Raw genomic sequence first — 26161 nt, 5'->3', positions numbered from 1 at the left:
AGGCCACATCAGTCAGTCATCATGCAATTCCTAATGAGCTTGTAGCACTCCATATCCCTCCACTGTGAGCTTGTAGCGCTCCCTATCCCTCCACTGGGCTAGCTGGTGTGTGCTGAGCTTCCTGCTACAATCTGGCAGCCATGGTGAGACTCCTTCAGTAATTGAAGCACTTTGAGCACACGTTCATTATGATCTGCTGGAGGCCATCAGGCAAGCCACATCTTTGTCCTATTTTAAAACTCTTTTAAAAACAGATTTTTAAAAGTGCTTTTACTTAATTTCTGCCCATGTGTACTAATTCTTAACTTTTAAATGTATTATTGTAGTATACTATGGTAGTCTTCTTTGTATTAATTTCTTCTCGCCTTTGTTTGTTTTATAATGCTTTTATTTTGTTGTAATTATATTGGATTCTGTTTTTTCCCTGGTTTGGTTCCTGATGTTGTGAAGCCCTTTGTAATGTATGTTTTGAAAAGTGCTATACAAATCAAGTTTATTAGGGGTTCAAGCCCTGAAGGGGCTGAAACCCTATTGTTTTTGTGCCGGTTTATTATTAGGGGTTCAAGCCCTGAAGGGGCTGAAACCCTATTGTTTTTCCTCCGGTTTATTATTCTTCTTCTTCTTCTTCTTCTTCTTGTTCATCTGCCCCGACGCAAATTCCCGTGAGTTGGTAAATGGCAGAGACCTGAAATTTGGCCCAATGACAGATATTGTTGGCTGGTAGGTGCTCAAGAAAGATTTTTCGAATCGGCCTGAAGGTGGCGCTATAATCCACGGTTTTACGTTAAAGGCCATAACTTCCACGCCGTTGGTCCGATTTTCAAACTTTTTTTCTCCAGATGTTCAGGTGAACCTGCTCTACAAATTTGCCTCAAGGACCCTCAATGTCCGCCTGGAAAGTTTTTGAGATATTTGGAAAAGTTTGGAAAACACATTTTTGACATCTCCTCCTAGACCGTTGGACAGATTTGCACCAAAATCGCCAGGAAGCATCTAGGGAGCAAGCTCTACAATCGTGATTTGTGGATTTTTGAAATCTACTTTCGTTTCGGAGATATTGATCGTTAAATTTGTGAGGGCGTGGCCTCTCAGCTAAATTGTCATAACTTCATGACCGATTAACGAATCTTCACAAAACTTGTTGGATATCTTCGGAGACCATCCCAGACCATGTGTGTCAAATTTTGTGCAATTCGACCAAAAGGGGGCGCCATAAACGCCGGAAATGGGCGTTTTTGACATCTCCTCCTAGACCGTTGGACCGATTTGCACCAAAAATCGCCAGGAAGCATCTAGGGAGCAAGCTCTACAATCGTGATTTGTGGATTTTTTAAATCTACTTTCGTTTCGGAGATATTGATCGTTAAATTTGTGAGGGCGTGGCCTCTCAGCTAAATTTTCATAACTTCATGACCGATTAACGAATCTTCACGAAACTTGTTGGATATCTTCGGAGACCATCCCAATTCGGTCCCAATTGTGCAATTCGACCAAAAGGGGGTGCCATAAACGCCAGAAATGGGCGTGGCTTAACATAAAAAAAGGCTGTAACTCCACACCTGTTTGTCCAATGATCGCGAAACTTGTCAGATATATCAAGGAGGATGTCCTAGTCAGAATCAGAAGCTTTGTCATCTGCGCAAGGCTTGAACCCCACACATCGCCGCTTGCGGCTATATTTATTCTTCTTCTTCTTGTTGTTCATCTGCCCCAATGCAAATTCCCGTGAGTTGGTAAATGGTAGAGACCTGAAATTTGGCCCAATGACAAATATTGTTGGCTGGTAGCTGCTCAAGAAAGATTTTTCGAATCGGCCTGAAGGTGGCGCTATAATCGACGGTTTTACGTTAAAGGCCATAACTTCCACGCCGTTGGTCCGATTTTCAAACTTTTTTTCCCCAGATGTTCAGGTGAACCTGCTCTACAAGTTTGCCATAAGGACCCTTAATGTCCGCCTGGAAAGTTTTTGAGATATTTGGAAAAGTTTGGAAAACACATTTTTGACATCTCCTCCTAGACCGTTGGACCGATTTGCACCAAATTCGCCAGGAAGCATCTATGGAGCAAGCTCTACAATCGTGATTTGTGGATTTTTGAAATCTACTTTAGTTTCGGAGATATTGATCGTTAAAGTTGTGAGAGGGCGTGGCCTCAGCTAAATTGTCATAACTTCATGACCGATTAAGGAATCTTCACGAAACTTGCTGGAGATCTCCGGAGACCATCCCAGACCATGTGTGTCAAATTTCGTGCAATTCGCCCAAAAGGGGGCGCCATATACGCCAGAAATGGGCATGGCCTAACACAAAAAAGGCCGTAACTCCGCACCTGTTTGTCCAATGGTCGCGAAACTTGGCAGATATATCAGGGAGGATGTCCTAGTCAAGATCAGTAGTTTTGTCATCATTGGTGAAATTGGGCGGGGTCTATGGTGTAAGCATGTAATAGCTGTAAATCAAGTCCATTCGCATAATCGGTTTCGAACTTATCAGCCTGATCTGGAATGGCATTTCTAACATGCTATTTTGCAAATAGAGTAAAAGAGGGCGCTGCAGACCCTAAAAGTGGGCGTGGCCTAACACAAAATATGCCATAACTTCACACCTATTTGTAACTCCTACGCCATTCTCCTATTTTCAAGAAACTTTTTTCCACATGTTCACCTGAACGTGCTCTACAAATTTGCCTCAAGGACTATTAGGTGCACAATTTACGGAATGCTTGAACCCCGCCCATCGCCGCTTACGGCTATATTTATTATTATTATTGCACTGTGGTGACTACAAATTGACTACTAGCGAACTCTAGTGGGAATGGACATAAACCAGAAAGTGCAGGTTTTGACTGAGTCACATGACTCTCGGATGGGGAGCTGGACAATGTGCACGTTACTGGTTTGTTCATTCAGTCGCCGTCTCCCCTTTGGGGATGGCAGCACACAGCTACTACTGCACCACCTAATTAGCATAGTCCAATAAACGGTCCAGCGACTTGCTGAGCCAACATGAGAAGCATCCTGTATCTTCGTTCCTCTCATCTCTACAGCACTAAATTTCCAGTTATTGTCTGAAATGCTTGTCTTAACTTCTCTGAGTTCTCTCTCTTAGCTTCTCTCTCTTCCAAAGTTTAGGAGAACCTAGTCTCGCTAGCCAGCCTCTCTTCCCTTCCGTCAGAGAGTCTGGCGCCATGGAAACAGGCAACAGGGATAAGCCCTCCCCTGCTCTAAAGCTGCTCTCCCATTCGAGCGGCTGTTTCGGTGGCAGCAGGATATCCACTCCCCCGCTTGCAAGCTCTGTCACACGCTCTGTCATTGGCTCCGGCCATGTCAATCAGCTCCCATGTGTGTCGCTGTAATGCTCCCGGCCGCCGAATGTGAAAACAACGACGCTAACTAGCTAGCGTATAAAGCTAACGGCAGAAACCTACAGGCTAACTCGTTGCTACACGCTGAAAATGGGAAGTTTTGAAGAAAATTTGGATTGTGCAATAAAGAAGGCCTGCTCGGCACAAGTTCCACCCCGAAACTATTTTCCAAGGGCACTAACGCTAAGCACCGCCAAAGACGAGGATGATTGGTTAACCCAAACAGAGCATTTTTTTTCGCAATCCCACAATGGAAACCTGCGGCGCCAGACTCTGACGGAAGGGAAGAGAGGCTGGCTAGCTAGACTAAGGAGAACCTAAACCTACTATTTTTTTTCTTACCACTACTGAAATCTAATCATAATCTTGAGCTGTCCCTTTCCTTGATTTGATATACCTAAATAAGCAATAAGACTGTCACACAACTGGAAGTGATGTCATCAGTGATGTCATAAGACTGATGATGTCATCAGTGATGTCATAAGGTGGCGCGCACACACACACACATACACAAGGAGGCATTGTGTTCTCTGATTGGATCAAAATTGGCGCCGACCTCAAACTATCCAATCAGAGAAAAGTTGACATTTTCTAAGAAACGGAAAAGGTCCAATCACGATCTCTATAAAGGACTATATGTATTTTTTCACCCCGAATCCAATGCCGCCATCCGTGAGTCTCTACGAGTTACTGCGGAGATACGTCCGCCCAGCCTGCAGGACTACAAGAGAGAGATAGAGGACAGTGGGGGGTTGGGGGTTTCAAGTCACTGACCAAACACTCTATTTCAGTGATTGCTGTCAGAATATAGAGCCATTTAACACTTATTTGAACACAAAAACATAGCTGAATGCAGCTTTAAGACTGAATAATGACATCACAACTGTTAATCTAAAATGACCACCAATATTTGATAATTTTCTCACTCACTCCTATCTCACCACCTGCTCTCCCTGCAGGGCTTGAAATTAACTTTTTTGACCACCTGCCAATATGGCTGCTAGATTTTGAAGTTACCAGCCAATTAGAATTTCCACTAGCCCAAAATGTTTTTCTTGAAATAAACCAGAATATGAGTGGGTTAATTTAAGCATAAGTATCAGTAAGTGGCCCGGGATTCTAATGCCTGTGTTGAGGGTCACACGAACAAAAATGCACTCTTGAAGCTAAATAAATCCAAAACCAACAAGTTAATTATTTAAATTTCTACTTGAATGTAGAACAGTCATTTCTTACACATGAGATTACTTTTAGCCTTTTAGTCATAAAAATTATTGAAAGATATTCCATATTCCAGACTGAAATGCTATAACAGCAGTAGAGTATTGGCCAGAATGACATGAACATTTGGACACTTATTCAGTGGGTATCTTGCATGTTGTGTTCAGGTGTACTGTAAAAAAAAAAAAAATGCAATTCCCTCTAATATATATATATATATATATATATATATATATATATATATATATATACAGACTGAACACCCAAACAGGTTAGCAAGCAACTAGACCAGCGATTTTGAAACTGTGAGGCGCGCCTCACCTGGGGGGTGCAAAAGAGCTTCAGGGGAGGCACGACGCAATGGGAAAAATTCTGAGAAGAAGAAGAAGAAACCCTGGTAGCTAACTTCAGCTATGCGTATATATATATATATATATATACTGTATATATATATATATATATTTAAGCAATATATCACGAGAGCTAGTGTGTTGTGATGAATATATCACACTGATAAGCTGTTATCCCACGAGGCCGCAGGCCGAGTGGGATAACAGCTTATCAGTGTGATATATTTCACAACACACGCTGCTCGAGTGCTATATTGCTTTTATAAAAGGGTTCCAAGTATAATAATATAATAATAATAATACTATAAGTCCGACTGGCATTTTATTCTGATAGAGTCAGTTGAAACAATACTGTAAGGTGGGACCTCTAGCAAGAAGATAGACGTGCGGGTGATTTGATTGGATCGTTCTGGAGACTGAAGTCGACATTGGCCAATCCTGGCGCTTGGCTCAGAGCTTTTCCAAAGCCCGACACCAGAGCCGTATGCTGACCAAGTAACGTTACGTCTTATTTAGAAATGCGGGGTTAAGAGTGAGGGCGCGCGAGAGAGGGGTTCAGCCCGCGTCTATTCTTGTACAAATCATCATTTTCTGCGAAGTATTAGTAAAGTTATAAGCGAAGATCGATTCACAAGGATCTGAAAGTTGTCTCCGCCATTTTGTTTTTGAGGTACTTTTAGTAAGAGAGTTGCGCCATCATGCGTCCATAATGACGACTAGTGACCCTCCATACAGCAGATCAGGAGAAAGCTGTTTGTCTCGAGCGCAGCACTGCCATTTAGTAAGAGAGTTGCCATGGTAACCAATAACCCATGGCCATGGGTTATTGAACTCGGTTACTGGAATTATACAATGGCTGTGAACCAATCAGATTGCTTGATTTGAGAGAGCCATTTTATAAATATATATATATATATATATATTTTTTTTTGCAATTCCATCTCGGGCGGCACAGGGGGCGCCTGCGGGCCGTATTGTGCCCATGTGTGATCTACATGGTCAAAGGAATTAAAAATGTCTGCATGGTCACTTCCAGGCTACTATAACCTTAAAAAGCAATCCCTTTTTGAAGAGGGAATGTGAGGGTGGTGTGCACACATTTGAGTTCAAAGCAAATATAATCAGGGTTCAGGCGATGATATAATTCTGAAATTGTTTTGACAGATGAGCACAGAGGGAGAATATTACATAATGACATAACCTCTAGGCTGCATAATTACATAATTTATACAATGCTATGTGGAATAAAAGGACAGTCATAGACAGCATTAGACCAAGGCTTAGGCTATTATGATTCATTTCAAAGGTTTACGTGCAAACATACTAACTTAACAAAAGGAAATGTAATATGCAGTAAAAACCATGATGTAGGTTAGCAATGACTCAATATAAAAGCTATCTGGAGGCACTGGGATTCCAAAATTAAAATTATAGCTGCTGCGCAGCAATGGGTTGTGGCCGGGCAAGTCTCAAGGCTTTGAGCTAGAGGTCTTCGGGTATGCCCGACCCCCCGAATATCCGAGGTTCTGACCCGGACCCGGCCGGGTCTGGGTCCATTCAAAAGAAGTGCCTCCGGGTCTGGGTCGGTTCCGGTAGCGATTGTCACGGGTCTCGGGGCTCTGACATTGAAATGCCGGGTCCAATAAGACCCGAGTGGACCCGGCGATCAGCGCTGATCACGAGAGAAACGCATCAAAACAGCACACGTGAGGCTTGTTGTCACAAACTGCAAGTAAATCCATAGAGAAAATAACTAGAGCGCTCCCATCTGCAATGAAAATGACTTCCTCGTTTACATGAGGCGCATGTGACCACCACATGCGTACACATGCGCACACATGCACCTCAGGCAAACGAGGAAGTGATTTTCGTTGCAGAGAGGTAACCCTCTTGCTGGCTCCTCTCGCTATGGATTTAATTGAAGATGACTGTTTCCCGTACTTTTGGATTATTATTCGATGATCGCATGGTGAGTACACAAGTCACAACATGTATGTGATTGTTTCTAGCGCTGTTGTGTGTGTTTTGGGGCGAAGGAATGGCGGTAGCATAGAGAGACTGCCACTGTACTTTCTAACTAGCGTTAGGCAGCATCAACCAGGGGAGAATGCTATAACGTTAGTTAATAAAGATGCACAAAGTTTCATTTGATATACAACTTGTAGCAGTTAACAAGCAACTTTGACGTCGACACCACTAGTCTCTGCCTCGGTATTTCTCGGATCTGTACGGGGCCGGGTCTCAGATTTGTAATAATAGACGGGTCCACTCCGGGTCCGGGTCTGACATTTATCGGTTCTGAACGGGGCCGGGTCTCAGATGTTTAATAATAGATGGGTCCATTACGGGTTCGGGCACAAATTCCCCGGGTCCATTATGGTCCGGGTCCGTGATTTTGGACCCGTGAAGACCTCTACTTTGAGCTATTATGACATCACAATTGCTCGAGTGACATCAGTGATGGCATCACAATTGCTTGACTGACTGATGACATCACAAATACAACCTAATTGCCATAGGTAATTAAGGCAATTAGGCTATACACGGGGCCAGAATTCAACGTTTTGATGCACTGTGGGCTCAATTTTTGACCGATGCAGTCTAACGATGCAGATGCTTAAGTTTGGTGTCGTTTGAAGAAAAAATGTGGGAGTAGGGTTTAATTAATTTTACAGTTTTTTTCAGTTTTGTGGTCTTTAGACTTCATAATTGGCCATAGGTTGCATTGTACAAAGGTTTCTCCTCATTTGGGCGCACATTTCGGTGAAAGTTGCAAAGCCGTAGCACGTATGCCTGTTAGGACTATTGGCCCCAAATTTGTGTCAAAGACGTTTGGCATGGGACTGGACCTTTGTGCAAAGTTTGGTTAGTTTTCATCCATGGGAAGTCGAACTTCCCGGGAGAAGAATAATAATACAGGCAAATACAATAAGTGGCCCTGCCACTTCGCTGGCCCGGCCACTAATGACCAATGATTCATTAAATGCCATCGTATCATGGGTGATTTAACTAGGTCATGACACAGTGTTTGAATCCAAATGCTCATGGAAAATTCAGAGCAAAGATCAACTCAGTCTAATGTTGGCAGCACAGCAGAGACCATTTTGACTTGAACACAGCCAACAAAAAATTTATATCACATAGCTTAAGGTTTATTTCTTTTCATTACTTATATAAATCAGGCAGTTAGCCCTATACACCAAAATGCCAATTTATTACAACTTACTTAAAGATTGAAAAGAACAGAGATTTAGGGCTCTATATCGTCACGAAGGCGGTAATTTTTGTTAGGCCAGGGTCAGGTGGATTAATTCGCAGACACATGACGGCCGTAAAAGGCTTGTAGGTAAGAGTATACGTGGACTGGCCATGGATGATTCTACAATCTGACAGTGTGAAGCTGGCAGAGGTGACTCTTATAGCCCTCGAACGTGACAACATTACCGTATGACATCATAAGTGAAATCACTAAACTTCAACAGTGACATGTCACGTGTAAATATTCAATGATGAACTTATCATCAATTATGACATAATCACTGTTGACATTGTCTTGAATGATGACATCATGAAAACCTTTGACAGTGACATCATCACTGTGACGTCATAATCTACAACAGTGACATCATCAGTGAAATCATCAATGTTGACATTATTATCAGCGGTGACATCATCATTGACAACAGTGCTGACATCATCCATCATCATCATTGGTGACATCATGTAACAGTACCTCTCCCTCTACGGGCGCCACATGACGCCCGGCTGAACATATAGGCGTGTTTATGCCAAAAACAATATTCACAAGTGTGAGATCACTCCCCTTAACTCATTCACCGCCAGTTTAGGACTGCCAATATTTAGCACAGGCCAAAGATTTTCATAATTGTTGGTCATCTTTCAAGACCCACAGTAAATTATCTATTAGCACCAGAGTGATTTGCAATACCTCAAAATGAAGATGTACGTCTCTGGGTTCACCAGGGAAAAAAAAGTGAGCTTTTAGCATGTTCTGTACTCTACTTATAGCCATTTATATACACCCTGTTTTCACCCAAAAAGTCTCTGTGAGAAAAGAAATTGCAGAAAATGGCATTTATGTACACAGCACACAATATCAGGCAGAACTCGCTCTCAATTCTTTTATTTTGAACTGTATTGACATCAGACATGTAAATATTATTCATTATGACACAAATGACAAAAAATATATATATATATATATATATATATATATATATGAAGTGCTTTTTTTACATTCAACAATACAGTTTGCTCAGTGTGAGTGAGTGTACAGACAGACACACAGACAGACAGACAGACAGACAGACAGACAGACACACACAGACACAGACACACGCACGCACACACACACACACACACAGAGAGAGAGAGTTCTCTCCACAGCTGCTGCTGGATCGCACCTCCTTCCCCCTCCTTCCCCATCAGCATTTTGCCTCCTGCTGCTCGTTTCCCTCCTCTCGCTGGGAGGAATGCTGCGACACGACACAGGCTTTGGGACCAGGCGCTGCTGTTACCGGATCGATCATGTTCGTCACGGGTTTGACTAGGCAATCCAGGTTCGCCCTGCAGCAAGGCTGGCACATAGGAACGGGGTCCAGGGACCAGGATCGATCATGTTGGTCACGGGTTTGACTACCGCGGTTTCGATGTCTGCTGCTCTGCAGCAAGTCGATCAGCTCTGCAGCGCGGCGAGGGGGCATTTCAATGGCGTTTCTCCTCTGCAACAAGGAAGCGCGTTTCCTTTCCACCTTCTTCCTAATTTCAAACAACAGCTGCGGTATGTGTTTGATAACGTGCTGTCGGCTTGACTTTGAGGATAGGGACCCGAAACTATGTCACAGGCTGGGTAAGTGTTTCAACTATGCGCTGCACTCATAAAAACAAAAACACGTCAAACACGTCATTGGCGGGGAGGGCTATTTCTGATAACACGTCAAAGACGTCATTGGCGGTGAATGAGTTAAAAGCCACAGCGTCACCGCCATCACGTCTGTGACAGCAGCTTCTTTCTTGCTGAGTGCCGTGGGCAAGCACAGGGACAGAGTGAGAGAGAGAGAAGAGAGAGAGGGGGAGAGAGAGAGAGAGAGGGAGAGAATTGGAGGATGAACCAGTTACACCATTAGAACTATAACAAAAATTGGTGCTGATGGAACGATCCATTTGAAACACACCAAAGGGCTGCTGCGCAGTTACCTACCTTTACCAACATTTTTGTATTGGATATCTTTCACACCCACAATACTTCTAACTGTGCTTCTTAATTTACTAGGCATCTCACGCACTCGATTCCTAGGCTCGGGCGCTGCGCCGCCTTGCAGTTCGTCGAGCTGGCCCTGCAGCTTGCATACGCAGCTCGCCCGCTGTGTGGGCTCACTTGCTCCCTTGCCCGCCCTGCAGCTCGCCCGCTGTGTGGGCTCACTTGCCCTTATGCCATCACTGATGACCACTGTGCATCACGGCCTTGCCTGCTCTATGATATCACTGATGACATCATCACGGATGACAATTAGGGCAATCACCTAATTAAAAAATCCGGCTCCATCAGGTCGACGACATCATCACTGAATTATAGCCTCAGCCTTAGGGCATTAATCTGCCCTAATAAAAGGAAATATGTCTGTTTGTAGCAGAGTGAACATGTTGGCATCATCATGCTCTCTCTCTCCCTCTCTCTCTTTACTCTGAATGTAGCAGAGTGAACATGTTGGCATCATAATGCTCTCCCCCTCTCTCTCTTTACTCTGAATGTAGCAGAGTGAACATGTTGGCATCATCATGCTCTCTCTCTCCCTCTCTCTCTTTACTCTGAATGTAGCAGAGTGAACATGTTGGCATCATCATGCTCTCTCTCTCCCTCTCTCTCTTTACTCTGAATGTAGCAGAGTGAACATGTTGGCATCATCATGCTCTCTCTCTCCCCCTCTCTCTTTACTCTGAATGTAGCAGAGTGAACATGTTGGCATCATCATGCTCTCTCTCTCCCTCTCTCTCCTCTGAATGTAGCAGAGTGAACATGTTGGCATCATCATGCTCTCTCTCTCCCCCTCTCTCTTTACTCTGAATGTAGCAGAGTGAACATGTTGGCATCATCATGCTCTCTCTCTCCCTCTCTCTCTCCTCTGAATGTAGCAGAGTGAACATGTTGGCATCATCATGCTCTCTCTCTCCCTCTCTCTCTCCTCTGAATGTAGCAGAGTGAACATGTTGGCATCATCATGCTCTCTCTCTCCCTCTCTCTCTTTACTCTGAATGTAGCAGAGTGAACATGTTGGCATCATCATGCTCTCTCTCTCCCTCTCTCTCTTTACTCTGAATGTAGCAGAGTGAACATGTTGGCATCATCATGCTCTCTCTCTCCCTCTCTCTCTTTACTCTGAATGTAGCAGAGTGAACATGTTGGCATCATCATGCTCTCTCTCTCCCTCTCTCTCTTTACTCTGAATGTAGCAGAGTGAACATGTTGGCATCATCATGCTCTCTCTCTCTCCCTCTCTCACTTTACTATGAATGTAGCAGAGTGAACATGTTGGCATCATCATGCTCTCTCTCTCCCTCTCTCACTTTACTCTGAATGTAGCAGAGTGAACATGTTGGCATCATCATGCTCTCTCTCTCCCTCTCTCTCTTTACTCTGAATGTAGCAGAGTGAACATGTTGGCATCATCATGCTCTCTCTCTCCCTCTCTCTCTTTACTCTGAATGTAGCAGAGTGAACATGTTGGCATCATCATGCTCTCTCTCTCCCTCTCTCACTTTACTATGAATGTAGCAGAGTGAACATGTTGGCATCATCATGCTCTCTCTCTCCCTCTCTCTCTTTACTCTGAATGTAGCAGAGTGAACATGTTGGCATCATCATGCTCTCTCTCTCCCTCTCTCACTTTACTCTGAATGTAGCAGAGTGAACATGTTGGCATCATCATGCTCTCTCTCTCCCTCTCTCTCTTTACTCTGAATGTAGCAGAGTGAACATGTTGGCATCATCATGCTCTCTCTCTCCCCCTCTCTCTTTACTCTGAATGTAGCAGAGTGAACATGTTGGCATCATAATGCTCTCCCCCTCTCTCTCTTTACTCTGAATGTAGCAGAGTGAACATGTTGGCATCATCATGCTGTCTCTCTCCCTCTCTCTCTTTACTCTGAATGTAGCAGAGTGAACATGTTGGCATCATCATGCTCTCTCTCTCCCTCTCTCTCTTTACTCTGAATGTAGCAGAGTGAACATGTTGGCATCATCATGCTCTCTCTCTCTCCCTCTCTCTCTTTACTCTGAATGTAGCAGAGTGAACATGTTGGCATCATCATGCTCTCTCTCTCCCTCTCTCTCTTTACTCTGAATGTAGCAGAGTGAACATGTTGGCATCATCATGCTCTCTCTCTCCCTCTCTCTCTTTACTCTGAATGTAGCAGAGTGAACATGTTGGCATCATCATGCTCTCTCTCTCCCTCTCTCTCTTTACTCTGAATGCAGCAGAGTGAACATGTTGGCATCATCATGCTCTCTCTCTCCCTCTCTCTCTTTACTCTGAATGTAGCAGAGTGAACATGTTGGCATAATCATGCTCTCTCTCTCCCTCTCTCTCTTTACTCTGAATGTAGCAGAGTGAACATGTTGGCATCATCATGCTCTCTCTCTCCCTCTCTCTCTTTACTCTGAATGCAGCAGAGTGAACATGTTGGCATCATCATGCTCTCTCTCTCCCTCTCTCTCTTTACTCTGAATGCAGCAGAGTGAACATGTTGGCATCATCATGCTCTCTCTCTCCCTCTCTCTCTTTACTCTGAATGTAGCAGAGTGAACATGTTGGCATCATCATGCTCTCTCTCTCTCCCTCTCTCTCTTTACTCTGAATGTAGCAGAGTGAACATGTTGGCATCATCATGCTCTCTCTCTCTCCCTCTCTCTCTTTACTCTGAATGCAGCAGTCAGTATACCCTCTGAAAAAAGGTAGACTACACCACTGAGTGCTCCCAAATGAACATGCTCTTTTTGATGTTTTGCTGAGCCCTCCTCACTCCAGGCACCTCATCTCTAGATTTGTGTGTCTCTTTGATGACTGTACCATGGCCTCTACTGAGAGGATTAGAGAGGCATGGCAGGAACAACTTGGTACTGAATTATCTGACATTATATGGGAAAAGAGCCTGTCGGTTGTACAACTCTGCTCAGTTAATAGCAGCTATTCATATCAGCTGATTCAATTTAAAGTCGCTCACCGTCTCCACTACTTTAAGCAGAAATTACACAAGATCTATCCTACTATCTCACCACTGTGTGAAAGATGTCAAGTGTCGGAGGGCACTCTGTCTCATGCCTTCTGGTTCGGCCCTTCACTGATGGGATTCTGGGCCAGAATATTTGACTGGTACTACGTTCACACAGACACAGGGAACCTATGCCTTGCCTTGCCTCAACCCACGCCTACGCCTGCAGACCTTGGCTGGGCGTGAACCGATCACACCGCACGCCTTTGCATGCTGAACCTGGAGCCGAGTCACAAGCGCCTCTCCTCTCTCCCGACTGTATTTTTTCACGTGTGGTCCCGAATTATCATGGTAGTTAGAGAATTTTAGCAAAATGCTTGGACCATCTGTGAAAAAATTTACTACCAATAGCTTTCTTCACCAATGTGTTCTTATAGGTGTCTAGAATCACCTCTCAATTAGTGCAAACCCAAATCCTCGTGGAAAATCCTGATTGATTATACACTGTGTTTTACATAACAATAACCAATATACCAATATCATATGGTCAGGGAGACATTTTTACTCAAAAATAATGCTTGGAATGGATTCAGCACCCCTGAAAACCCCTAGTTAGACACCCCACAAGTTCATTTTAGACTTTTAATTTTTATCATATTTTTCACCCAAGCCCTCGGGGCACCTTAACTTTGATTGGCTCTCCAGGATTTTCCACGAGGATTTGGGTTTGCACGAATTGAGAGGTGATTCTAGACACCTATAAGAACACATTGGTGAAGAAAGCTATTGGTAGTAAATTTTTTCACAGATGGTCCAAGCATTTTGCTAAAATTCTCTAACTATGGGTAGCCTAGGTAAAATAAATCTGATATATTTAATGTTCTATTGATGCTGGATATCTATAACCAGGTCTGACTATAGTCAGACTTTTTAGAGAGGTAATCTTGCAAGAATATGTGCTGGCACAACAACATTGTCCATCTTGCTTCTTCGGTTGCTATTCTCTCTCATGAAGATTTGTTTGCAGACAGGGAGAAAGCTCCACGTGATAGCCACCCGTCAATCTCTCTCTCTCTCTCTGCTCAACACTGTTGTAGTAACTCCATTTTATTTTGAAATTCAGTTGACTTTGCCATTTCCCACGGATATTGTCGCGTTTTTCTTTCATGGCTTGACAGAAGAAGCCTGCCTGCATGCGCCTAGTCGGCTTGAAAATAGAACTCACGCCTAAACGATAAAATCGGCAAGGCACAGGCAAGGCGTGGGTACACGCAGGATTCACGCTCAGGCGCCCGGTGTACACAGCCTCGTTGACACGGACGCCTATTTAAAAGTCCCCGGTGTGAACTAAGCCTAAGGCCTATGGGGTGGCCCTTCAGCCGGAGGCAGAACTCGCCATCTTCGGCTGCTTGGAGTCCTCTCTGAACTTTCCTACAGCTGTGCAACAGTCTCTGACAATGGGGAGTCGGGACAACTGTTGCCAAAAAACAAATTCTGAAGGAATGGAAATCTCCCTCTCCACCCTCTTTCCAATTGTGGTTGACGCACATGACCTCTGTTATACGCATGGAGAGACTTAGGTTCCTGAGAACCAATGCACTTAGAAAATGTATAACTATCTGTGACCCCTTTTTAGTCTACCTCAACGAGGCTAGGGGTGACGGGTGACTCGCCCGGCTGGCTTCCTATTGAGTGAGATCCCAGGTATATCGTTTACAAGAACATACAGTAAGCACCACTTTGTAATGTTGATTATATTTTTTGTTTTGTTTTTTGTTTGTTTTTCCTTTCTTTCCCCTGTGTCTGAGCCTGTTTGTCTGTTTTGTCTCGTTTGTGTTCTATAAAAATTTTAAATATGAAAAAAAAAGGATGCTAAAATGACAGGCATGTGATATTCCCTGGCATGCCAGGGGTTTGTAAATGATAGAGAATCCTGATAGACATCTACTATCAGTAGCATGAAATGCTACTGAAATCCTACAGTTCCCACAATGCACTGGGCTCGCGTGGCCTTCGATTCCACGCCCACCCCTCAGGCATTTGGCTGATATCAAACTCCATTAGGTGGCGGTAATGCACATATATGTTTGCCAACCGCCATAAAACTCAAAGAAGAAGAAGGCTTCGACATAAAAACATTAGGAGAAGAAGAATAATATATATTTTTTTTTTGCCTCCAAATTGCACCAAATTTAAACGGTAGTATATATGTCGGGAGATGTCTTCATAAAAAAAAAATCATGCATTTTCATGCATTTTCCTAGGAGTTATGAGCATCTGATGTTGTAACTATTTCATGTAAAAATGTGTAAAAAAGGGTACATTGCTCAGCGTTGATTTCGTAACTTCAACGCACCTTCTACTAGATGTAAAATTTGACGAGCTTTCCAATGCCGCCAGTCCCGTGTCTGTAGGTGCTTCCGTTCCCGAGATATGGTTCTTTGCAAGGAGCTATGGGAAGCTAACATTAGCTAGCCTAGGCTATGCGGTGAAAAAAGATGGCTGCCTTTTGTTTTTCTTCAGGACCTCTGAAGGGGCGTGGAGGACCTCTAGAGGCGGGACCATGGCGGCACACCCCCACAACACTTGTAGTTTACAGCTGCTCTCTTCCGCAAGTCTGGACTTGACGCTCCGACGCGTTTTACGTCAGAGCGTCAAGAAAATAATGTGAGAGATGGTTGATAGCTCAGGCTGTGAACAACCAATTTCAAAAATTTCAACGGATTCGAAAACCTTAGGGGCGTGAGATTTAATATATATTCATATTCCCCACGGGAAAGCCGTCCTTTAAATCTAGTATATAATACTCAAGTCACGATACAATATCATTGCGATTTCAAAAAAATATTGCAATATATTGTGATTTATTACCTTTTTTCCAAATGCAAATTATGTCACCAAAGGAAGAAACTAAAAACGTGGTCAACATCTGTTTTACAGGTATCTAATGAGATAAAGTTTCCAGTCTGTTCATCTCACTTCAATCATTTTCTTTGCAGCAAAATGGGATTGTTAAACAGACAGACTGACCAACACTGTCAGAAATGTTGCACTTGACAATTTATATAATACAATATTGCAATACTTGGCATTCGTGCAATATATTGCCACACAAAATATCAATATACTATGCTGTATCGTCCTCCTACCCCTAAATACCACCCTCAAAGTCTGATCAATGTTGAGGCCACAGGAGGCCATTCATGTGCTGTTATCAGACACAGTCCTTGTTCATCTCTATTTGCAGACATTTCACAGCATGCAGTGCCAGTGTGTACACTTCACATTGGTGTGGTCCATGTACACTAAAGGATAAAGTACAGCCTGGGCCCATGCGTACTAAAGCAGGGCCAGATCTCATTCCGCAGGCCCTGAATGCCATAAGCACATTGGTGTAATCCCTGCAGACTACTGAAACGGGTAACTGGATCACTTCTTTTAAAAGCACCTTAATGGATTGGCCTGGCCGTTGATTTTCTTTTTAGCATATCGATGTCGGTCTGCCTAAATTATACATCTGGAAGCCTCAAAATATGACGTGTTATAAAACAGGGTTTCTGACAGGCTGCCCTTGACTAGGCCTCACGCATGTTTCATCTTTTTAATTTGCAAGTGACAGTCCATCACAGACATCACAGTTGGATTTACAATGTAGGATTTAACGTTACTGAAATGAAAAATAACAGCTATAAGACGCGAATAAAAAATCTACTTAGCTGTGAGTCAATGCAATACTAGCATAGCGCGTGTAACAGCAATGGAGCAGGTGGGACATGAATATACTAATAATCTTTTCCAGAATAAGATGGTTATTTCTATACCTAACACAAATGCAAAACCCTGTGTCTTGAGCCAATCCTCTAGCACTCAAGTGTTTGTCACGACACTGCTTAGTTTTCAATGTTAAGTCTTGTGTCCTGGACTGCTTCAATCCATCATCCAAGTAGACACATACAGTACATGGACTACACTGGACCACTGATACCCACGTAGAGACAGGGAAAAAACCAAAAGACGACCTACCCCTTTCCTGTGATCTGTGGCAACGTCAAGGCTTCCCTTGGCCCACTAGTTATCCAGAGCAGGGCGAGCTAGAAAAGTCTTTGGTGCGGCTGGAGTCTTACCTACCACCCAAAACCCTCTCACCGCTGCCACAGCAACAGAGAGCGGATTACTGGACTGTACCATTCTGTTGTTAGAGGGGATTAGAGTTCACACAACATGGCCCCTTTCTGGGTGGGCGCGTGTCACTGTGAGTGTGTGTGTGTGTGTGTGTGTGTGTGTGTGTGTGTGTGGGTGGGTGTGTGTGTCCCATAAATGACAGATTACCACAGTCGCATTCTGAGATTTGAGCTTCACAGGGAGTAAATAATTTCACACACAAAAAACTCTAGATGTCCTTAAAAAAGATGCATACCTTAAAATGGTGGAAGTTGCACCTAATTCATAGAAAATTCTGCCTCTAATATATATTTCATTACAAATACAGGTTTATAAGTGAACACAAGGAAAATGACATTTTATCTCTGTTGCAGTCTGCAGACAAGATTTTACTTCTACAAATGAAATGCAACCCGTGTTACTTTATTTACTGCATTTGTGAACTGTGTGTATTCTTAGACACGTTGGCCAGTGACTGGTATATCTAAGCATCACATCTATGAGGGACAGGGAAGAATTGTTTGTAAAAATTAAATGCAGAGAGGATCAGATTAGGGCTGCTCGATTATGACAAAAATCATAATCACAATTATTTTGACTGACATTGAGATGACGATTGCTCATTGACTTGAAAAAAGCATGTCTTTTTAATACTGGATTGCTTTGAATGCAAATAAAAGTTAAAAATAATTGTTTTAAGCCAAAATTGAAATTGAAATTATTATTTGATTAATTGCACAGCCCTAGATCAGAGTATGTGACTTCTATCTTTGATCAGGCCCACGTTCAAGACAGGGAATCATCTCATTATGGCTTTTGGCAGATTAGTATCAGCTCTAACAGCAACCCATTATATAACACTGTAAAGCAGCATGCATGCTAATGTAAGCATACTCTCAGCTTTAGAAAAACCCCAGCCGACTCAATTCCACATAAACAAACAATGTATAATCCCAACCGTAGTACAGTACTAACACCATCCACCCTCCTAGGTGAAACACATGATCTGATCAGTGATAGTTTGCCCACAGAGCTCTAAAGAAGGTGCACTGTCATCACACCGGTTTCTAGAAACTCTCCACATAGAGCTTTTGAACCTGGATATTGACTTATATTGACTTCAGTTGTATGTGTACATCTTGCAAGCTTCTCGCTACACAGCAAGCCTGGACATTGCTTTTTTTAATTTGATGTCTGGAGCAATACAGGTTTGTTGCTCTGAGCTCATCTATTTAGGTGAGCATGGACCAGGCTCACTCGCTTTTATTAAAGCTCTTTATCACCAACAGGGGTCAGTGTAGAGCTGGGTTGGTTTCTGATATCAGGTGATGCTGATAACCTGACTGTACCTTGTCTTCCCCGTCGTCCTTCTGGATTTCCCCAGACTCCTCAGGGCCACCGGTGCCAGGGCTGTGGTGGTGCTGCTCTCTTGATGATGTGACACCGGTGCCAGGGCTGTGGTGGTGCTGCTCTCTTGATGATGTGACACCGGTGCCAGGGCTGTGGTGGTGCTGCTCTCTTGATGATGTGACACCGGTGCCAGGGCTGTGGTGGTGCTGCTCTCTTGATGATGTGACACCGGTGCCAGGGCTGTGGTGGTGCTGCTCTCTTGATGATGTGACACCGGTGCCAGGGCTGTGGTGGTGCTGCTCTCTTGATGATGTGACACCGGTGCCAGGGCTGTGGTGGTGCTGCTCTCTTGATGATGTGACCGACAGCTGTCTCTGGAGCCGTAGCACCTCCCTCTGTGACTCCCTGAGAAGCCTCTCAAATTCCAGGCTGCCAGATGGAACAGGGGAACCCTACACACATGCATCAACAGAGACAGCCACAAGACAACGGCTTCATCCATTTAGAACTCAATTTGGATTAAACTAATTGTCAAAAGCAAGATAACACAATGGCACAGTATTGTATGTTTGCTTGTGAGTATGTGTGCACTGTGGGAGTTGGGTGGATTGTGGTGGTGAGTTTGGAGGGTGGTGGTTTATACTGTATGATCAACCAGAGTGTGACGATAAAGACAAACTCGCCATTGTTGTTGTTGTTTTTTTGGGGGGGGGAGTTCAATACTCAGCACTGGCTGCAAGAGTTCATACTGTAAGCATAACACTTCTTAAAAAGACTTACTGTAGCTGGCATGCAGAATGGTGAGCATACCAATCCATAACATCTATACTCATGTGCGTTGGGTTCAGATATTGGCCCATTTTCCTTGCAATTTATATTAGACTTCTAAATATTTTAAGCTAGTGTTTAATAAATCCATATTACTGGAAACAGTGGCAAGTATAAGGTCTAAAGCAGTGATACTCAACTGGCGGCCCGAGGGCCACATGCGGCCCGTGGGCGCCCCCTGTGTGGCCCGCGATGGAATTGCAAAAAAAAAAAGAAAAAAAAAAAGAAAATTACAGTGCACCTGAACGCAACATGCAAGATACCCGCTGAATAAGTGTCCAAATGTTCATGTAATTCTGGCCAATACTCACACTTCTGTTATAGCATTTCAGTCTGGAATATGGAATATCTTTCAATAATCTATGATTTAGCTGCTAAATTGTCAAATACCGCCGTATGCTCGCTACCCAGGCACTTATGTATGTACTTAACCTAAGTAACTATCCGGTGTGCACAAACAACATTGTCAGACTAAACTCCGTCTGACACCTACAATCCGCTACAGAAAAATGTATATTGATTATTTATTAACTGGCCCCTGGCCTTCTATCATTTCACGAAAGTGGCCCCCGGGCAAAGCAAGTTGAGTATCCCTGGTCTAAAGCATAGTCAGAGGGGATACTGTGTAACAAGGATCAGAAACATGGAGTGAAATTAACTTCACGAAAATATCAATGGCTTCCCATATTACATTTTTCCAGCCAAGCTGAGAAAGCTTGTCATCCTTGTCGTCCTCATCACATGGTGAAGGAGTGTTTAAGTTAAACACAGGCTGCAACACCGACACTCCCATTACATAGATCAGAGTACAGCTCCGCCTGTTAGATCATTCACTAAATGAGCCTGGCAGATGTTCACATCCAGGAAAATCAGCTCTTAAGTCACAGTACCAGTAATTAAAAACAGGCACTTAAGAGAGTCAGCCTATTCCTCCACTGTCATCTACACACCAGCATTGACACAGCCTTTGCAATAGGGGCTTAGGAGAGACTTAGGATGAGCAGTACCGATACTGTCCAACAGAGAGCAAGTGTGTGGCATTATGCGCAAGGCTGGGGAAGAGAGCTGGTTGACACAGTGGGCAGCTTATTATGGTTAAAAACAACAGACAGAAGCAAAGGATTGGTCTAAACTAAATCTTTCAATGGAGAAGGAGCTCTTGTCCAAATTCATGAACATGGTTTACTCTGGGGAAAGGAAATATAATCCCGTTATGGAGGAATTGTGTTGTCACTACCTTAGTGGTGCCTAGCCGTGCCTCCAGATCTCTGCACTCCTGTTGCAGGGCAGCCATTTCCTTGTCCTTAGACAGCAGAGTGTCAGCGTGCTGTGCGAGGTCACGGGCTCGCTGCCGGGCAAATGCCCTTTTGTACTGTTCCACCGAGCCGAGCCGGACCAGTGATGGAGCATTCACCTGTACGGGAGCAGAATAGAATATCAGCAAGGCGCAGCCGGTAAATCATATGAAATCAGTCAGAGGGACAGCATCATATACAAACCACATCAAGGCTAAATCATATGAAATCAGTCAGAGGGACAGCGTCATATACAAACCACATCAAGGCTAAATCATATGAAATCAGTCAGAGGGACAGCGTCATATACAAACCACATCAAGGCTAAATCATATGAAATCAGTCAGAGGGACAGCATCATATACAAACCACATCAAGGCTAAATCATATGAAATCAGTCAGAGGGGCAGCGTCATCTACAAACCACATCAAGGCTAAATCATATGAAATCAGTCAGAGGGACAGCATCATATACAAACCACATCAAGGCTAAATCATATGAAATCAGTCAGAGGGACAGCATCATATACAAACCACATCAAGGCTAAATCATATGAAATCAGTCAGAGGGACAGCATCATATACAAACCACATCAAGGCTAAATCATATGAAATCAGTCAGAGGGACAGCATCATATACAAACCACATCAAGGCTAAATCATATGAAATCAGTCAGAGGGACAGCATCATATACAAACCACATCAAGGCTAAATCATATGAAATCAGTCAGAGGGACACCATCATATACAAACCACATCAAGGCTAAATCATATGAAATCAGTCAGAGGGACAGCATCATATACAAACCACATCAAGGCTAAATCATATGAAATCAGTCAGAGGGGCAGCGTCATATACAAACCGCATCAAGGCTAAATCATATGAAATCAGTCAGAGGGGCAGCGTCATATACAAACCGCATCAAGGCTAAATCATATGAAATCAGTCAGAGGGGCAGCGTCATATACAAACCGCATCAAGGCTAAATCATATGAAATTAGTCAGAGGGGCAGCGTCATATACAAACCACATCACAGCTAAATCATATGAAATCAGTCAGAGAGACAGCGTCATATACAAACCACAACACAGCTAAATCATATGAAATCAGTCAGAGGGACAGCGTCATATACAAACCGCATCAAGGCTAAATCATATGAAATCAGTCAGAGGGGCAGCGTCATATACAAACCGCATCAAGGCTAAATCATATGAAATCAGTCAGAGGGGCAGCGTCATATACAAACTGCATCAAGGCTAAATCATATGAAATCAGTCAGAGGGACAGCGTCATATACAAACCCCATCAAGGCAGTCAAAAAGTATGGGCCCAATCTTCGTACGGCGCTATCGTTTGCGCTGCCGTTTGCGCGCCTCTTATTGCTATCTTCCCTGCGTCTTAAGCTATTGTCTGCCTCCACCATCCAGTTTTGCGCTGGGATCTAAGCGCAGACCCAGGTGTAGGCGTGGCCCAGGCATGTCTGTGGGCCTCTAGCCTATCATCTCCCTCCTGCAAGTGTCATTTTGCACTCTGGCGAAGATACCGTCACTATGTTCCGAGCGTAAACAGAGGTTTGGGCGTTCCCCGTGCCAAAATAGGCGTTCCAGCACAATGTGTTAGAAAAAAAGGCCTTGGGTGCTCTCAATTTTAACGCCACCAAATAGCTGGTCTTAGCGCAAAAAAAAACTCTACGCCAGGCATACGCCTGAGCGCAGACAGTATTCTCCGCGCAGTGCAGGACAACAATGCAACAATAGCTTAACCCGAGTGGACAATTCTGGTATAGGCTATTGAAATAGGCTAGAATTAAAATCTCACACATCCCTACCCTATTAAAGAAACTAATATTTTTAAATGTGTATGTTATAGCCTATATGAGCAAAACGGCTTTAATAGGCTACTAATTACAAAAGCATACATTTTCATTATGAAACTCTTTTCTCTCTCTCACTCTGTCACTCTGCTTGCACTGAGCAAGAAAGAAGCTGCTGTCACAGACGTGATGGCGGTGACGCTGTGGCTTTTAAGGGGAGTGATCTCACCTTGTGAATCCTGTTATGGGCATAAACACGCCTATGGAGGTTTGCGCTGAGATGACGTGGAGCGCAGCGGGCCGACACGCCCACAATTAGGGCTTTGCCTATTCCAGCGCAAAACGGGCGCAAACGCAAAATTACCGCCATTGCGAAGATAGGGCCCTGTGAGTCCAGTTACGGAGCTAGAGTAACAGAAGAGTTTCAATTGACTCTCCATTGCAGCTTTCATCTAAGTGAAAGGATTTCTTGGTTCTCACTGAGATTAAGAGCAAGTAGTAAGGCAAACTAAATCTGTAAATAAAATGTCTCGGTCAAGATGAGGTCCAAAACACAATCATTTTCAAAACACTGCAGAGCTCCTAAAGTCTTGCTCACTCTGTGTTACTGTGGCTGTACTGCACAGCTACATGGCCCTGCCCTTCAGTGAGCAGCAGGGCGCATGGGGGAGGGTGAAGGGGATAGCAGTACGGTGGGTCTGGTGAACAGGTGCACACAGAATACACAGGGTATACAGAAGCAGCAAATGGCTGTGGCAGTAGGTGGTCTTTGAATTGGCTCGCTAGACTAATATAGCTGTTTGGCAGAGAGCTATGCTGGGGGCTCTTTGCTGCTAAAAATCCCTGCTCTGTTAACTCAACAGTGTTGTGTTAACTCCCAGTGTTGGGGTAACTCATTACAAAAGTAACATATTACATGTAATATATTACTTTTAGCAGCAACTCAGTAATATAACTTACTACCAATATGATTTCAGTAATATTATACCAGTTACTTTGTCAAGTAACACAAGTTACAAACTGAGTTACTTTTTTTATTTTATCAAAATACATTTAAATAAAGACAATAATTTCCTAATCAAATTGTGTTTTTTTTTGTTGTTTTTTTTATACAAATAACCACTATAGATGACAATAACAAAGGAAGAGGATAACATTTTGAATTTTGGATGGTTTACACTGACTTCAAGATGGTTGAAATTATTTTTCGGGGATGGTTCCGGGGTGGCGATGTCATTCTGCCACTGCTGTTATTTTTGTGAAAGTAATGCAAAAGTAGTGAAATAAGTAACAAGTTACTGTACACAGACAGTAATATTGTAAAGTAACTTATTACTTTCAAATGAAAGTAACTAGTAATATGTAGTATATTACATTTTGAAAGTAACTTGCCCAACTTTCCTTCATACTAACTAAACCGTACATATAGTACATCATGCAGTTTGAAATTACTCTTGACCAAATGGTCATGTTGTTGGTGAGATGTGATCATTATTAACTTTGTTTGTTACAGACTAGACATGTATCAAAAATAAATCAATAACAGCGTGTCCTGTACTTTGAGTGTTATGCCAATGTGCTATTAATTCATTAATATTAATAATAATGAATATTATTTGTGCAAAATACAACATGCCACTTTTACAAATCAATAAATCATTATCCCCTGAGACAGATTTTGTCAATAAAAATTATGACAAGCAATAATGCAGTCATCTGCTCACTAAAAAGTAGTAAGGGACTAACAAACATTCATTTTTATGAAGTAACATTTGAGTGTGTTTTATGGCATTACTACAGAAAGAGCACAGCTTACTTACTTGTTCCTCCTCTGTGCCTACCTCCACTGCTCTTAACTCTCTAACAAGCCCCATGCAATCAGGGTATTTTTAGACTCGTAACCTATTGCCACTGCAAATTGTTTTACTTGATCTCAGAAAAATAAATGCGTACATGGAAAGATTGGGAATTACAATTTATTTCCTAACTAACTAATGAGGGTCATCCTTCACCTCAGCCCAAGAACATACAGTACTTCCAGTTTGTTCGGGACACTCATAGCCTGAAAACGAGAGCTAGCATAGCAAACTTGAAACTACCCAAACCCAGAGTTATGGCTTGTGAAAAACTTTAGATTTTGATCGCTAAACTTTCACCAAAAATTCACAAATGCTTTTATTTTATATTGCTGGCAAATGACCATGGTATAAGTGGGATAATCAACTCCTAGGTGTGCATTATACGATTTTAATACACTTCCACGTTGTGCATTAAAATCGTATAACGCTTTACCGTATGTCCTGTTTTTATAAGACCAGGGACCATGTTGGAAATAAGTGTCCACACTTTTATATGTCTATCCCTTGGATTTTGTTCTGCTATATCCATAAATAAAATCAATCAATCAATCAATGCAAAATGATAAAAAAAAATCAAAGTAATTTCATAAGCCCATTGGGCGTCCGGGTAGTGTAGCGGTAGATCCCCTGCCTACCAACAAGAGGGTCACAGGTTCGCGCCCCTGTGTTACCTCCGGCTTGGTCGGGTGTCCATACAGGCACGATTGGCTGTGTCTGCGAGTGGGAAGTTGGATTAAGGGCATGTGTCCTGGTCGCTCCACTAGCGCCTCCTCTGGTCGGTCGGGGCGCCTGCTTGGAGCGGAAGGGAACTGATGGGAATAGCGTGATCCTCCCACATGCTACGTCCTGCCGGTGAAGCTCCCTGCTGTCAGGTGAAAAGAAGCGCCTGGCAACTGCGCATGTGTCGGAGGAAGCATGGTGCTAGTCTACGGCTCTCTCCAGATCGGCAGAGGGGGTGGAGCAGTGACCGGGGCCAAAACTGAAACGTTGGGTTGTGTAGCCATCCTCAGTGATACACTGAACTATTCAATGGCATGCTGGCAGTCTTCAACAATGGCTCCCATTCACTTGGACTGTTCCATTCAGCTCATTACTGGACATTCACTTGGCCTGTTCCATTCAGCTCATTACTGGACATTATGGTGATGTTGTGATTTGGATGCTGGTGCATGAGTCGCTCTCATCATTTGGGCCAAAGTGAGGACAGTGCAGTATACTGTACCACTCTGAGGTTGGCCTCCTGCAGCTTATATACTGTACCACTCTGAGGTTGGCCTCCTGCAGCTTATATACTGTACCACTCTGAGGTTGGCCTCCTGCAGCTTATATACTGTACCACTCTGAGGTTGGCCTCCTGCAGCTTATATACTGTACTACTCTGAGGTTGGCCTCCTGCAGCTTATATACTGTACCACTCTGAGGTTGGCCTCCTGCAGCTTATATACTGTACCACTCTGAGGTTGGCCTCCTGCAGCTTATATACTGTACCACTCTGAGGTTGGCCTCCTGCAGCTTATATACTGTACCACTCTGAGGTTGGCCTCCTGCAGCTTATATACTGTACTACTCTGAGGTTGGCCTCCTGCAGCTTATATACTGTACCACTCTGAGGTTGGCCTCCTGCAGCTTATATACTGTACCACTCTGAGGTTGGCCTCCTGCAGCTTATATACTGTACCACTCTGAGGT

At 43.5% G+C, this 26161-nt stretch overlaps 1 protein-coding gene across 1 annotated transcript in view; it reads right to left on the bottom strand.

Moving 5' to 3' along the window:
* Window positions 1–26161, bottom strand: part of tspoap1 (TSPO associated protein 1) — a gene marked incomplete at both ends in the record, with an annotated part of 144127 nt that overhangs the window by 54679 nt on the left and 63287 nt on the right. The window contains 2 exons of the mRNA XM_083641906.1: window positions 18992–19126; window positions 20740–20916. Of these exons, the coding sequence (XP_083498032.1) occupies window positions 18992–19126; window positions 20740–20916 (312 nt within the window). The remainder of the gene's footprint in view (window positions 1–18991; window positions 19127–20739; window positions 20917–26161) is intronic.

This window comes from Poromitra crassiceps (assembly GCF_964638095.1).
Source record: "Poromitra crassiceps genome assembly, chromosome: 1".
Taxonomy (NCBI): domain Eukaryota; kingdom Metazoa; phylum Chordata; class Actinopteri; order Beryciformes; family Melamphaidae; genus Poromitra; species Poromitra crassiceps.
This window is presented reverse-complemented; position numbering and strand designations above follow the sequence as displayed.